Source organism: Myotis nattereri (genome assembly GCF_964212035.1).
Source record: "Myotis nattereri genome assembly, chromosome: 7".
NCBI classification, from domain to species: domain Eukaryota; kingdom Metazoa; phylum Chordata; class Mammalia; order Chiroptera; family Vespertilionidae; genus Myotis; species Myotis nattereri.
In genome coordinates, this window is record NC_138082.1 from 45032513 (window position 1) to 45046181 (window position 13669).

The 13669-nt window shown below is 45.2% G+C and overlaps 1 protein-coding gene across 1 annotated transcript in view; it reads right to left on the bottom strand.

The window, feature by feature from the left end:
• RAPGEF4 (Rap guanine nucleotide exchange factor 4) overlaps positions 1-13669 on the bottom strand; it is a 263242-nt gene that overhangs the window by 11243 nt on the left and 238330 nt on the right. The window contains exons 25-29 of the mRNA XM_081095641.1: positions 13301-13479; positions 10253-10343; positions 6506-6556; positions 5638-5725; positions 5165-5229 (exon numbers count right to left, since the gene is read on the bottom strand). Coding sequence (XP_080951767.1) covers positions 5165-5229; positions 5638-5725; positions 6506-6556; positions 10253-10343; positions 13301-13479 — 474 coding nt within the window. The remainder of the gene's footprint in view (positions 1-5164; positions 5230-5637; positions 5726-6505; positions 6557-10252; positions 10344-13300; positions 13480-13669) is intronic.

Below are 13669 nucleotides of genomic sequence, written 5' to 3' on the forward strand. Positions count from 1 at the left end.
TGTGCGGGGAAGGTCTGGGAATCAGGTGGATTTGAACATTTACATTTATACTTGGAGATTCTTTCAGATGTTAGCCCAGTGCTCTCTCCGTGAACCTGTAATAGCATTATTGGTGGCAGAAAACATATTGCTGCTAATTACATAATGGCATGAAGGAGGACAGAGTTTGCCACCCAAAAATATGATTCTTTAGGATGTTAATTATTTTAAGCTGGTTATTTTTTAAAAATATGTTTTCACTGATCTTTAGAGAGAGAGGAAGTCAGAGGGATATATAGAGAAACATCAATGATGAGAATCATCCATAGGCTGCCTCCTGCACCTCCCTACTGGGGATAAAGCCCGAAACCCAGGCATGTGCCATGACTGGGAATCTAACCAGTGACCTGTGGTTCATGGGTCAATGCTCAACCACTGACCAAAACCAGCCAGGCTTATGCTGGTTATTTTTAAGTCCCAGAAGGCTCGGGAAGAAACTCTGACTTTCTCTCTAACTGCCTGAAAGAATTTAAGATGGAAAGCCTGTTCCAGGAAGAAGCTATCACCAGAGTTAACAATAGCTGACCCTTGAACACGTGGGGGTTAGTGATGTTGACCCCTGTGCAGTTGAAAATCTGGGTATAACTTTTGACTCCCCCAAAACTAAACTATAGTCGTCCGGTAGTATCCACAGGGTTTGGTTCCAGGACCCTCACCGATACCAAAATCCGAGGATGCTCAAGTCCCTTATATAAAATGATGTGGGACAATGTATATCGTTGACCCTCTACATCCACAGATTCCCAACTGGGGATCAAAAATACTTTCTTAACCCATGGTTTGTTGAATCCGTTGATGGAAACCTGGGGATATGAAGGGCAGACTGTATGTTTATTGACAAAACATCCACATATAAGCGGATCAGCGCAGATCAAACCCATGTTGTTCAAGCATCAACTGTACAGTTGAATCTGAACGAGGGATGATATACAGGGAGGAACCTCACAAGCTCCATTTGATCAAAGTCCTCTCTGTCCCACTGTCTCTAGATGTCCCAGCAAACATGTGTTTACTAGACATTAACTCTTGTCACCTCCCTGTGAATTGCTTATTTCCCTTTGAAATCCCAGATCCTTACCTCCCTCTCCTTAGTCCAGGATGATATATACCTCATTTTGCTTTACTGTCTTTGGAATTCTTCATGCTTATTTGAATTCCCCATATGTATATATTAAATTCGATTTTTTCTTGTTAATCTGCCTTATGTCATTTTAATTATTCCACTAGCCATAAGCATCAAGACGGGAAGGGGTAATTTTCCCTTCTCCCACAATACAAAAATAAAAGGATTCAAAACATTTCTCTTCCTTCATGAATTAGCTTCTGTTAATGTTTCCAGAAGTACAGAAGTTTGCCCTATGCCTCTCATTCCAAATAAAATGACTACCTTAAAATAACATTCATAAATAAATACACCTAAATATGGGTACGTCTGAAATAGAACCAACCTCCTAATACAGTAGCAACTGTGGCTATCAGCATGCTTTATGCAGCCTGGGATAGTGGCAGCCGGCCAGCACATTATCCTCTAATCCATTGCTCGTCTACCTCCTAAATGCTATAAATATTCATGCGTGCCACAGAAAGCTACAAAGGGCTTTATTCAAACATTTTTTTGAATACTCCTTTATGTTCCCCCCAAATGAAAGAATGTCTGCCTTTTTTTTAATTTTTATTTTTGCATAAGGATCAGAGTGTGAATTCCCTTTTGTTCATACTCATAAATCCTGAAAACCAATATGCAACAAATTCTCTAATCCTCACTTCATACCTCAAGGGTGAAGAGGTTCAAAATAAAAATACTTAGGGTTGGCACGGCAGTTTGCTGCGCCTGCCATGCTGCCACCACGAGAAGGCATCTGCGTTCTTGGCTCCCCTGGTGACTTCGACCCCTGGCAGGGGCTCCTTTTGGGGATTTAGCCGACCAGCCCCACAAAGGCTGCCAGCTCTGCGCAGGACCTTGGCCTTGCTGGTGACTGACTGGGAACCAACCTGAACAGGGAGCTGTATCCTTCCCTAAGACACACGGGAATCACAGCGCCACTAGTGGGAGTTGTATGCAGCAGTGACTGTGGCATGGGGGGTGTGGGGGTGGCAGGGCTATGGAAGAAGGAGTTGGACAGTTTTAATTATTCCCTTCTCCCACAATACAAAAATAAAATACAACAAGTGCCAGGCTGGTCAAAGCCAGGTTTAAAAACCATAATCAAACCTTTCAAATTCTATCATTTTCCAGTAACAACTAACCCATGGAAGGGCAACTGTAAAAGTGAACAGTCATGATTTATCAAATGAAATAAACATTATAGTTGCAGGAGAACACACAGTACTCTTTCTGTATCCTTCCTCCCCATCTCTCTCATAGTAATAAACCCCCCTAATTTTTAGTGGGGCACATGGATACCCCAAATAAGGGCTACATATCCTACCATCCCTTTCATGGGACTACATTTCTGACCAGTAAAGTGTGAGCCGAGTGGCGAGTACAACTCCAGGTCTTAGCCTTGCGGAGAAGAAGCATGTTTCTGCCTTTTCCATTTCCTGTTCCCTCACTGGAATGGGGTCCTGGCGGTCGCCCCCTTGGACCATGTGGAAGGTGAAATGAAGAGAGAATTCTGGAACTGTGGCTGCCTCCTGGCGTAGAGTTACCATACTGACGTGGACTTTAATGTGAGATAGAAATACACATACCTGGCTTAAGCCATTGTTAATTTAGGTTTCTGTTATTGCAGCTGAACTGCTATTGTAGCCATTCAGTAGCCCTTAAGCAAAAGTGGTCTCTTCCTGCATGACCGGCATAGCTCAGTGGTTGAGCCTCAATTTCTGGTCAGGGCACATGCCCAGGTTGTGGGCTCGATCCCTAGTGGGGGGCGTGCAGGAGGCAGCCGATCAATGATTTTTCTCTCATCATTGATGTTTCTCTCTTTTCCTCTCCCTTCCTCTGAAATCAATAAATACATATTTTTAAAAAGTGGACTCTTCCTGGAGCAGAGGGTAAAGGACCTCTCCCCTCACTGCTAGTGGATTTCTAAGAATCCACTGCTACAAGCATGAAGTGCAGAAATGGGGGAGGGGATCTCCTTTAACACCCACTGAATGCAATCTTGACCTTGCCTTTGCGGGTTATGGGTACATCTAAAAACCCAGATGAAACAACTTCATCCTCCTTGTGGATATTTTTGCTGTTCTTGTTTGTTCTGTCTAGTTAACTTTAATGGTCAAAAGTTCTAAAAAGTTCTAAAAAGTTCAATCAACTCTTTTAGGAAACCCCGACTTCTAAGCCTCTGTGTGTGTGTGTGTGCATGTATGTGTGTGTGTGTGTGTGTGTATATATATATATATATATATATATATATATATATATATATATATTTTATTGATTTTTTTTACAGAGAGGAAGGGAGAGGGATAGAGAGTTAGAAACATCGATGAGAGAGAAACATCGATCAGCTGCCTTCTGCACACTCCCTACTGGGGATGTGCCCGCAGCCAAGGTACATGCCCTGGACCGGAATTGAACCTGGGACCCTTGAGTCCGCAAGCCGATGCTCTATTCACTGAGCCAAACCGGTTAGGGCGCACATGTATATTTTATAGTCAAATGGTTGGCTTAGCCACTGCTCTGTCTGCATTTCTGCATAAGTCACCCGGAAGGTTCTTTAACTATTTGCTAAATCTCTCATTTCTGGAAAACAGGTTTTCTTTGGGGAAATATGTTTAATTCTCCATACAATAAGTAAGCAAAGAATTTTTTTGTTTGTTTTTTACTTTGACCAAAGAATTATTAAACTGACACTTTAATAAAGATGTCCATACCCTGCCCTTGGAGCGAGGGGTGAGGGGACGACTGCTGAGAAAATATTTGCCCTCTAGGATAGAGTGTCTTTGAAGAGTGTGAACTCATGTACTATTTCTCAGGAAGCTTAAGACATGGGAACCTAGTGCCCAGCAACTGCTGTGCTTCTTTTTCAGACTGGGCATTGCAATAAGCTCATTCCCAAAGTTGAATGGTGTGAGCCTTATAGGATGACTGCAGGGTGTTTCAAATTCTCCTGGAGCCTTCAGGTTACCTGGGTTTCAAGAAACAAATAGAAGAACCGTTTTCTGGTAAGACTTCTACCACACTCTATTGCTTGCAGGAATGTAAGTATGCTTATATCCTCGGGTCCCACCCACACTCTCCAGGGATAGGTGGAGTAGGCACAATCTCCATTTTCTACTGGGGAGACTGACAGGCAGAGAAGGGGAACCTGCAAAGTGATGGGGCTGAGAATTAAACCTCACATGTCCCAAACTCCAAGCCCTTAGCTTCTGCAAGAACCACATTCATCACTGCAAACCATGGCCCCGGGCAGATGTTCACCCACAGATGCAACACTAACACCTCGTCTACCCAGGCTGCAGCCAAAGGATTCAGAGGACAATGGAGCATTCCATTAGTATGCACTATGCAGCTAAATAAAAGTTTTGGCATGACCTGCTTTATGATAAGAAAATAAACTGCAAAGTAACCAATGCCAGAAAACACAGTCTATTCGGGGGTGGGGGGAGGGAGTAAGATTGAAAAATACTGATTATGGGCCAGTTCCACATGTGTTCTTTATAAAAATTTTGGGTTTGGATATGAAGATTTTCAAGCTCCCTCTCTGAACTTCAGTGAACTTTATTGGAATAAACAATACACATTCAGATGAATAGTCCCTAATAAAGATCGGCTATAGAGTTGCCTTTTACCTACATGCACTAAAGTCAGGTTCGGCAGGTAAGCATTTCAAAGGCATCCTGGGGCAGGCAAGTGCCACAAACCTTACAGCAAAACAACGCTGCGGGAGTCACTCTGGAGCGTTCTGCATTTTAGCAGCAGGCAGCCCAGGACCAAGCACGGGCGTGAAAGCTGCCGCTGCTGTGAGCCACGGCACAAACACTATTCAACCTCACAAAAGAGACTGACAGAGTAAACTAGCAGCCAATTTGAACCAAGGATTTCGAAACTCCTTTATGTGTAACTCCCTTTTGAACATGGCAGCATATATGAAAATTATTTCCTTTATTAGTGCAAATGCAAATTTCATTTGGAAAAAAACCAACAACAACAAAGCGGTTACGGTGATAATACTGCACGTACCATTTTTTCAAAGTTGACTAGATTGTCAATGAACGTCTTGTTCCCCTCATGAGTAAATGTCATATCTGCAAAGAAATAAAAGTCACATTCTGATCCCTAACAGAAATATGTCACACTAAGGAACCACAATAGCACCATTAGATTATGCTGGAGGATTTGCATAACACTGCAGTTGAAAAAAGCTGACAATAGTTCCTTTTATGTTAGGTGGTTAACTTTCTAAATCACTTTACCTGCGGTTAGTAAAATTTCCCCACTAACCCTCTGGTTTACTCTCAAGGCTTCCAAATTGTGGATTCCTGCTCCTCCAATCATCTTCCCAACCCTTTCAGAAAAATCAAGACTGAGAGGAGATGCAGAAGGTGGAAGGATGCCATCATTCTTCCCCAAAAGATCAATCTGATGAGGCTCTTGTTCATTTCCTCTCCCATCTACTCATCGCTGGCGTGGCCTGCGCATTTTCTCAGAATTACCTTTGATGAGCAAAGGCATGAAGGGGATGAGAGGAGGCCCCAGTTTAGCGACTGTCAGCCGGTAGGCCCTGTGGTTTCTTGAAGGATCCTTCAGGGAAACAGAGAGGCTGATGAACCATTAATGACACATGCACCACTCCCCTGACCTCCCACACACCCCGCCTTGTCATCCCACAATCAGGGAGCTTGGGATCAAGCGAAGCTACAAAAGAAAGGTAAGACTTAGCTAAGCAAATTGATTTGTGTTTTAAAACAACTTTACGTGACAGGAAAGTAATTTGCTTTTTATTTCCTTTCATGTTTGAAAGGGAGATCTGCCCATAGGGATCAAGGGGAGGGACTCCTTTGATCGCAAATATAAAACCTGTAACACAAACCCCAACCAGGAACATCCCTTCTCCCAGAGCGCTGCTCCTTCCCTGAGTTCGGATCGCCCTCTCTGCCCTGCACAGCCAGTCCCGACTTGCCCTTTCCGAAACCATCCCATCACTCCTGCCAAGTCCCACTTGCTCCTTTTCTGCCTGTTAACACCTCCCAGCCAGTGAGGAGAAATAATTTTGGCAAGCCAAGAAAAATGCGACTTCCAACCCACAGCCAACCTGTGCTCGATGGGGGGGATCCTATTATACTGCTTTTCTTAGTTACACAAATTGACCTTATGTGGGACATAAGTCCTCTTTAAGTTAGTTCCTGAGGGTGCCATTCATTAGTCAGACATGCTTGTTTTAGCAGCACTAAAACGGGATCATAAACTTCTTAAAGTCATACAAGGACAGATAAAATTTCTGAAATGGGAACTTCAATTCGGCTAATCAGACACTGGATTAATGCAGACAGGGAACAGAATAAAGGAGCCACTGTCACTTACCATTAAACTTTCAAACTCCGCATAGAACTTCTTGAACTTGCTTGGCAGTTTCTGTTAATGAAATGAAAATGCCACACTCGCACGGCAGATTCAATATCTAGGTGTGCATCACGTGCTACCATTTCTGGGGGAAGTGTATTTCTTTTGGCTCTTAATCAAACAGCTCTAGGACAGGCCAGACCGTAATCTGCCTTGTCACTTGAGGATAATCTTCTGGAATACAGAGAACTCATCTTTTAAAAGTCTTAACCTAGTTCAGTGGTCGGCAAACTGCGGCTCGGCAAACTGTGGCTCGCGAGCCACATGCGGCTCTTTGGCCCCTTGAGTGTGGCTCTTCCACAAAATACCGGCTCTTCCACAAAATACCGACATCTGCGCATGGGCCACGAAGTTTCAATCACACTGTACGTGTGTGCTGCCCGTACGTGGTATTTTGTGGAAGAGCCACATTCAAGAGGCCAAAGAGCCACATGTGGCTCGCGAGCCACGGTGTGCCGACCACGGAGTTGAACCAAAAATAACTATGGATGCTTTGGTCTTCATACTTTTATAATGTTTTCTGAAATGCACTATTCATAAAGAGAACTGCATTCCCAGATTACAGATGTTTTGGAATCGAACTCTCTGATTCCCACAATTAGGAATTTAGACCAGAGAATATTAGGATTACAAATTTGAGAAACTCCCCTTTTTAAGCCTTCTCCCTTATGATGTGATCTACACGAGAACAGGGATTTTCACCAGTTTTGTTTACTGCTGTAGCCTTAGTACCAAAAAGTGTCAGAAACACAGTGGGTGCTCAATAAATATTTATTTGGCTAGATTAGACCTGTGTTTTACAGACATGAAGTCCCACAGTTTAAATGAAATGCCCAACGTCACACAGCTGGTTATGGTCGCAGCCTCTGGAATTCCATCGCCTGCTTCCTTCCTTTCCTGTGGCCTCTCTTGTCTGCGCCACGCCTTCCTACCCAAGCATTTCCCACCCAGGATTTCTCAGCCCTGCTGTCACACACAAACGGACAGTTCCACCAATTTAGTAATTTCTCATGCTTATCCTTGGGCACATGATTCAACACCACTGACCATACCTGTGCATCTACCGCAGTAGGCCGATACTGAAACGTCTTCAGCCTATGGTTCCCAGCTTTTAGGAAAGCTGAACTTTTCCCTTCTGACTGGGCCACACCAAGAGAGAGCAGTGTGGCCCGCTTGCCGTCCTGTGGCTCTGGGAGCACTGACCATCTGGGCCTCAGAGATTTCCAGCTCAGCTCTGCTCTGCACAGTGACGTCATCAACCTTTTCACAGAAAAACTTTCTTCTTTCCCCCTCATATCTGAGTCAGTTTAAATAGTCCCACTTAGTCATTGTAAAATATTATTTTGTCTTTAGGAAGCCAAATTCACTTTCCTGGTACCTATTTTCAATTTAGGCTTCAGGGACACTGGATATCCTTGCCTAGAGGGGATATTCAAAGGGATGAAAGCTGGGTGGGCATCAAGAGACGCAGGATCTCATCCCACACGAAGTATCCAGATCCTCATACTAGGAGAATACGTTCCACGAACACGGACCATTTTAAAAATTAGGAGTGAATTCGTTTTGCTTAGACCTCTCACACTAGTTCTCTTTCTCTACTTAGCTGGCTTTTGTGTCAACGGCAGGAAGGCGTATGGTAATAAAACAATGTTGTGGGTCTTAATACTATTATCTACCTACACCCCAGAGCAGGGGTGCTCAATGGGGCAATTGTGCACACACCAGGGAATACTGGATAATGTCTGCAGACATTTTTTGTTGTCATGGGTGTGGGGTGAGGTGGCCAGTGCCGCTGGTAATCAGTAGGCTGAGGCCAGGGATGGTGGTAAGTGTCCTACCACGCACAGGACGGCCCCCACACAGAATGACCCTGCCCCAAATGTCAATACTGCTGGGGCCAAGGACCTGTTTCAGGTTATCACCGCCATGCGCTTTATCACACATCGGCCTTTGCCATGTGGTTTAACTTGATATTTTGTTCAGCTCATGGACAGTTTCATGTGGTTGGGGGTCAGGCGCCAGTGCCCACACTGCTCATGCACCATCCCGGTTCTCACTGCAGTTGCAGGGAAGCCCTTGGGAGTGCTTGGCAAGTCCAGGTAGATAAACCCAAATCAAAGATCTTTCTGCTGAGTGATATAATTATATTCATCTTAAAAAAAAAAATAAAGGCTTGCAGGTGATGAAAGGTTAATCTTCTCTTTTCAGCAACAGGCGAGGATGAGAAGAGAAGCTCACAGAATGAGGGATGCTTTCCTGTTCCCCGTGAGACAGGAGGACTGGCCAGGTATTTCTCTGCCTTTGCTGACTGCAGCCCGCCGCCCCCCCCCCCCCCCGCCCCCCGCAACGAGCCTCCATTTCCCTCTTTAGGAGGAAAGGGGACTCCGACAGTGTTTCCCACATGCGACAGCCTTCATGTCTGGCTGCTGTCGTGCCGGACCTACACGGGGCCTTCCCGGACCCGTGGGAGGCTTTATACTTCTCTGATCATCCCAACCAACTCCTTTGCATTCGAGGGGCAGGAAACAGGTTGGGGAAATCTGAGGGGAACCCCTAGGTCTCCAGAGAGTCCCCTGGGCTCAGGACAAGGGAGCCTGCGCAGTGGCTTCGCTGCTCAGCTCCCCTGGCAGCACTAAGGCTGCCCTTCTGGGCGGAAGGGGACACAGCTGCAAGGCACGTGGGCCTCGCCAATGCCCTCATTCCTATATTCAGGGGATGAGCTGCTGTGTGCTGCATCTGCCTGGAATTTTAAGAGAAAACCAAGACAGAAGGACGTGTGAGGACCTGCCCTCTACACAATGTTTCCCGTGAAGAAAACAGTGTCAAAAGGGACACGGGGAAGGAAACCTTTCACGGAAACATTTAGAGATGCCATCAGCTGCCCGGAGCACCCATGCAAACCCCGTCCCTGTTATCTCCTTCTCGCCCTCTTTCCGTGTCCCGCTTGCACAGGCTTTTTATTTTTAGTAAGCGTCTATTTCTGTGCGCATGTCCTCTTGGAGCTTAGTCTTCCTTTGACTGCATACCTCCTCCGTACACGAAAGGACAATACCTTTTCGATGCGCACTCCGAGGCACATTTTGAGGACTTAGCTGATGAAAAAAATGAAGATGTCCTCTAGCATAAATGATCGACTATCAATAAACCACTGATCACATTTGCTACCGAAGTTCACAACACACTTGCATAACTTTTGCCCCAAACTGACTACTGGCCAACTGCTGTTCCTCCATCCACAGCCAGGCTGCCAGGCAGTTGGTACTCAGCGGGGCCAAACAGCTGGCCTTCTGGCTAATTCTCCCAGAAGCAAAATGACTACTTAGAGGGGAGAAAAAAGGATCTTCTGTCTTCTCTTAATTATAGATAAGGTTTATTGCAAAAGGAATAACCAGACATCCCAGAGAACAATGGGATCTATGAACAAGACCTTTGTTGTTGATTCCCACGACACCTGGGAACTAGACTTAGGCTTATTTACATTATACAGACCGAGAAGCTGAGAACCCCTCCGCACACTTCAGGACAATACCTTTTTCAGTCCACACTCTCGGCAACTGGAAAAGGGAGACAGGTCACCTCCCTCAAAGTGTCCCCCCTTTCCCATTGTTACACGAGTGTGAGTGATATTTCTATACAGAAAGCTCACGGGTGAGCCTGTGTTTTTATTCTTCAGGCGAAAGTCACAGCTGGATCTCAGCTGAAGCTTACCTCCCACGTTAGTGCCAAGCGGCTCACAGCAACATTACTTAGGCCCATGACGATGGCAAAAAAGGAATTCAGATTTTTGTACTCCTTACAGCTGAAACACAAGAGGCACAGGCTTGAGTAAAACGCCACTTTTGAGTGAGATAAAAACATTAGAGTTTTTATTTGCTGATAGTCATTCATATTTGTCAAGACTCCTTTACGAGACCGGGCAATGATAGATTGAACGCACTGTGTAAGGTCCACGTGGGTGACCACGCTCTGCTGTTTGGTTTCTCACTGTAATTTTAGGAAGGTGATGGTTTGGGCTAAGTCCAGGTTTTGTTTTTGTTTTTAATATACTCTTATTGATTTCAGAGAGGAAGGGAGAGAGAGAGAAACATCAATGACGAGAGAGAATCATTGATTGGCTGCCTCTGGCACGCCCCATACTGGGCATGTGCCCTGACTGGGAATCCAACTGTGACATCCTGGTTCATAGGTCGACGCTCAACCACTGAGCGATTCCGGCTGGGCTAAGCCCAGGTGTTGAGAAGGAATTTAAAGACACCTGCCCTAGGTGTCTCTGTTATCTCCTTCTCGCCCTCTTTCTGTGTCCCACTGCCCTAGGGATGGTTATCATGACCCCAAAGCTTGCTGAAAGCCTCGTGGGACCCGAGGGAAGCATCTCAGATAGCCACATTGATTCGGGGGAAGGGTTTGCACTTACTGCAAAATGAGTTCTTCTTTCCCTTTTCAAGGAGCAGGTATGGAGTTGGGGTATTAATCCAAGTACCTGGGCTAAATATTGCCATGCTAATAAGTGTCTTTGGTCTTGCCCCACAATATTCTTATTCCCAAATATATATTTAGAAAAGCTAATAGTGGCATACATATAGATTCAAAATGATCAGCTTCATTAACATCAATAAAACACAGAGAAAACAGGTTATTATTATTATTATTATTATTTTGTCAATTGCTTAGGTGTTTTTATCTCAGCTTTAAAACTCCTTGAGTCGACAGGGATCATGGCAGGTACATTGGCCTTTTTTGATAGCTTAGAAGCATTTGCGGGGCAGCTGGAAGTCATGGTGGCTGCAGCACTGTGATTTCCTGTTCTCTCTCCAGCTGCCAGAGGAGGTGCCCTGCTTGGGTAAAAGTTTTGTACAAGGCGAATTAACTTGTAGCATTTGCTGCCCCTGTTCTTGCAGAGATGGCAACGAGGGGTTCTTCAATGGTCTGTGTGGAAATGGGAAGACATTTCGGAGATGCTCCAGTGTATCTGACCCCATCAGTGCAAAAGGGAGCAGGCCAGGGCTGAAGGCAGTGAGCACGATCATGGGCACACTGCCTTTGTCCTGTCGATGTGGTCTTAAAAGAAAGCAGGCAGGATGCAGACTTGCCCTTCTGGTCACTACTCTGGTCACTGATTGCAAGTGACTACCCCCCTAAGCAAGCCATGACATTTCTCTATGCCTCAGTCTTATCACCTGCAAAAGGGGATGATGGCATTTGGACCCCCAAGTTCCCACAGTTCTGGGCGGGTCAAAGACCTTCAACAGGATATGCTGAGGGTTCTCTAAAAAATACCGGACCACATATTGATGCCACTGGGCTTAGCCCTCAGCCTGCAGCTCTTGGTCGATGAACGTGTGCAATCTTCTCCTCAGGGCTGTGTAAACAGTGCCACTGTAGGACGGCACGGATTCATAATGGTTCAGTAAGATAAACCAATGAAAACCGCAGGTCCAATCCACTACTCACTTACATAATCGGAAAGGCAAAAATAGGTTTAAAAAAGTCCTGAGCTCTGAGAGGCTCTGCTGCGTCGCCCTGTAAAATCACGGGGCTGGGCCCCCACGGCTTCCCGGTCTCCCGCATCTGCGTGCAGACTGCCGCTCGTCCCCTGGCCGCACTTGGCGCTGCCAGGCTGAGGGGAGGAAGAATGTGCTCCTTGCACCGGGAAGGCATACATTGTCACAGTTTCCATAATCATCTCCTCCCAAACACGTGAAAGCATTTGTCCTTTGCAACAAGGCTATTCAGGCTCCCAGGGAAAGTGGCTACACTCCGAACCAGAAATTCATAAAGAACCTTTTACCACATCTTTCTTCAAAAGGGAAGCTTTTCCCAATTAAGAGAAATCAGCATTTGAATCCAGGGGATTTGGATATCCTGGGGAACCTTCAAATTTTGGGCAAAAAAAAAAAAAAAAAAAAAAAGGAAGCAGTTGGCAAGCCAATGTCAAGCAGCACTGACTTCTTTGTTTAGCCCCGGAAATCAGCCTCTGTATGGGATCTAAACTGCTTGGCTCAAGAAAATTGCCTGGCTGGGATCACTGTGCACCCCACCTTCCTGCACCCACAGCTCCCTGCATTCAGAAAGGAAAGAAGTCTCCCAGCCACAGGCCACATTTAGCATTTTATTTTTAGCACTGTGGTGATACCAAAAACATGGACGTAAACAGGAGGTTGTCAGGCCTATCTAAATAGCAGAAGATTAAATTCAGGTCAGGGAGAAATCTAACTGGCCCCTGCAGTAAATAAATTGTTTCCCATGAACTGCTCTTAAATAGAATATTTATAAGATGCTTGCTTTTTCTGATGTTTTATGGAGATGATTTTCATGTACCAGGTTAGCTCGCCGTTAGGCATTTTACCAATTTTATTCAGGCTGAGTTGGAAGTGTGTGTGCCCACTGCCCTCTACTGGTGAGAATGCGTCATGTTCGACACCGACTTCAAGGGCCTCCTGAAACCGAACTTTCCACAGCAGAACTCTGCCAACACCGAAAAAGGCACAAAGTCTGAGCAGTTCAGAGCAAAAAGGGGTCACGATTTCGGCCCCGGCATCAATGCTGTGAGATGTTAATTTATATAAGGATGTCAAATATGACAAAAACAGGATGCAATTCATCTTTTACAAGAGGGCGATTATTCTTAAGCCCCGTGGTCGGTCCTGGTGCACAAGGAGACCCTATATCATGCTTTTCTTTTTAAGGTGTAGACCGAGAGGACAACATAAAGATGCAGCCCCAACACTTTTCTCTTCCCACGCTAATGATACTTACTGGGCTGCTATTTTAATAAATTTTTTTAAGAGCTGAACACGCTTGCTGGGCTGGGAACAAAGGCAAATCTCGGTGACAACCCAAAACTGAATTTCATTAAATCTCCTCAGAAACAAATCCAAGTTTGCTGTGGTCTTTTTAAAATTATGCCTCCCAAATGTGTGATAGATTAGCTCCAGCTAGAAGAGAAAGGAAAACAATGTCACTTCTTTGCTTTTCAATCAAAAACACCAGCAAGGCTTCTCTCTTTGTCGAGACAAATCAACGCTGGTCAGCGAATGTGGACGTAATCACTGACCAGGATTCCATCTGTCCTCTGGGCCCAAAGGGCTTCCAAGAGGCTTGTGAAATATATTAACGGTCAACGAG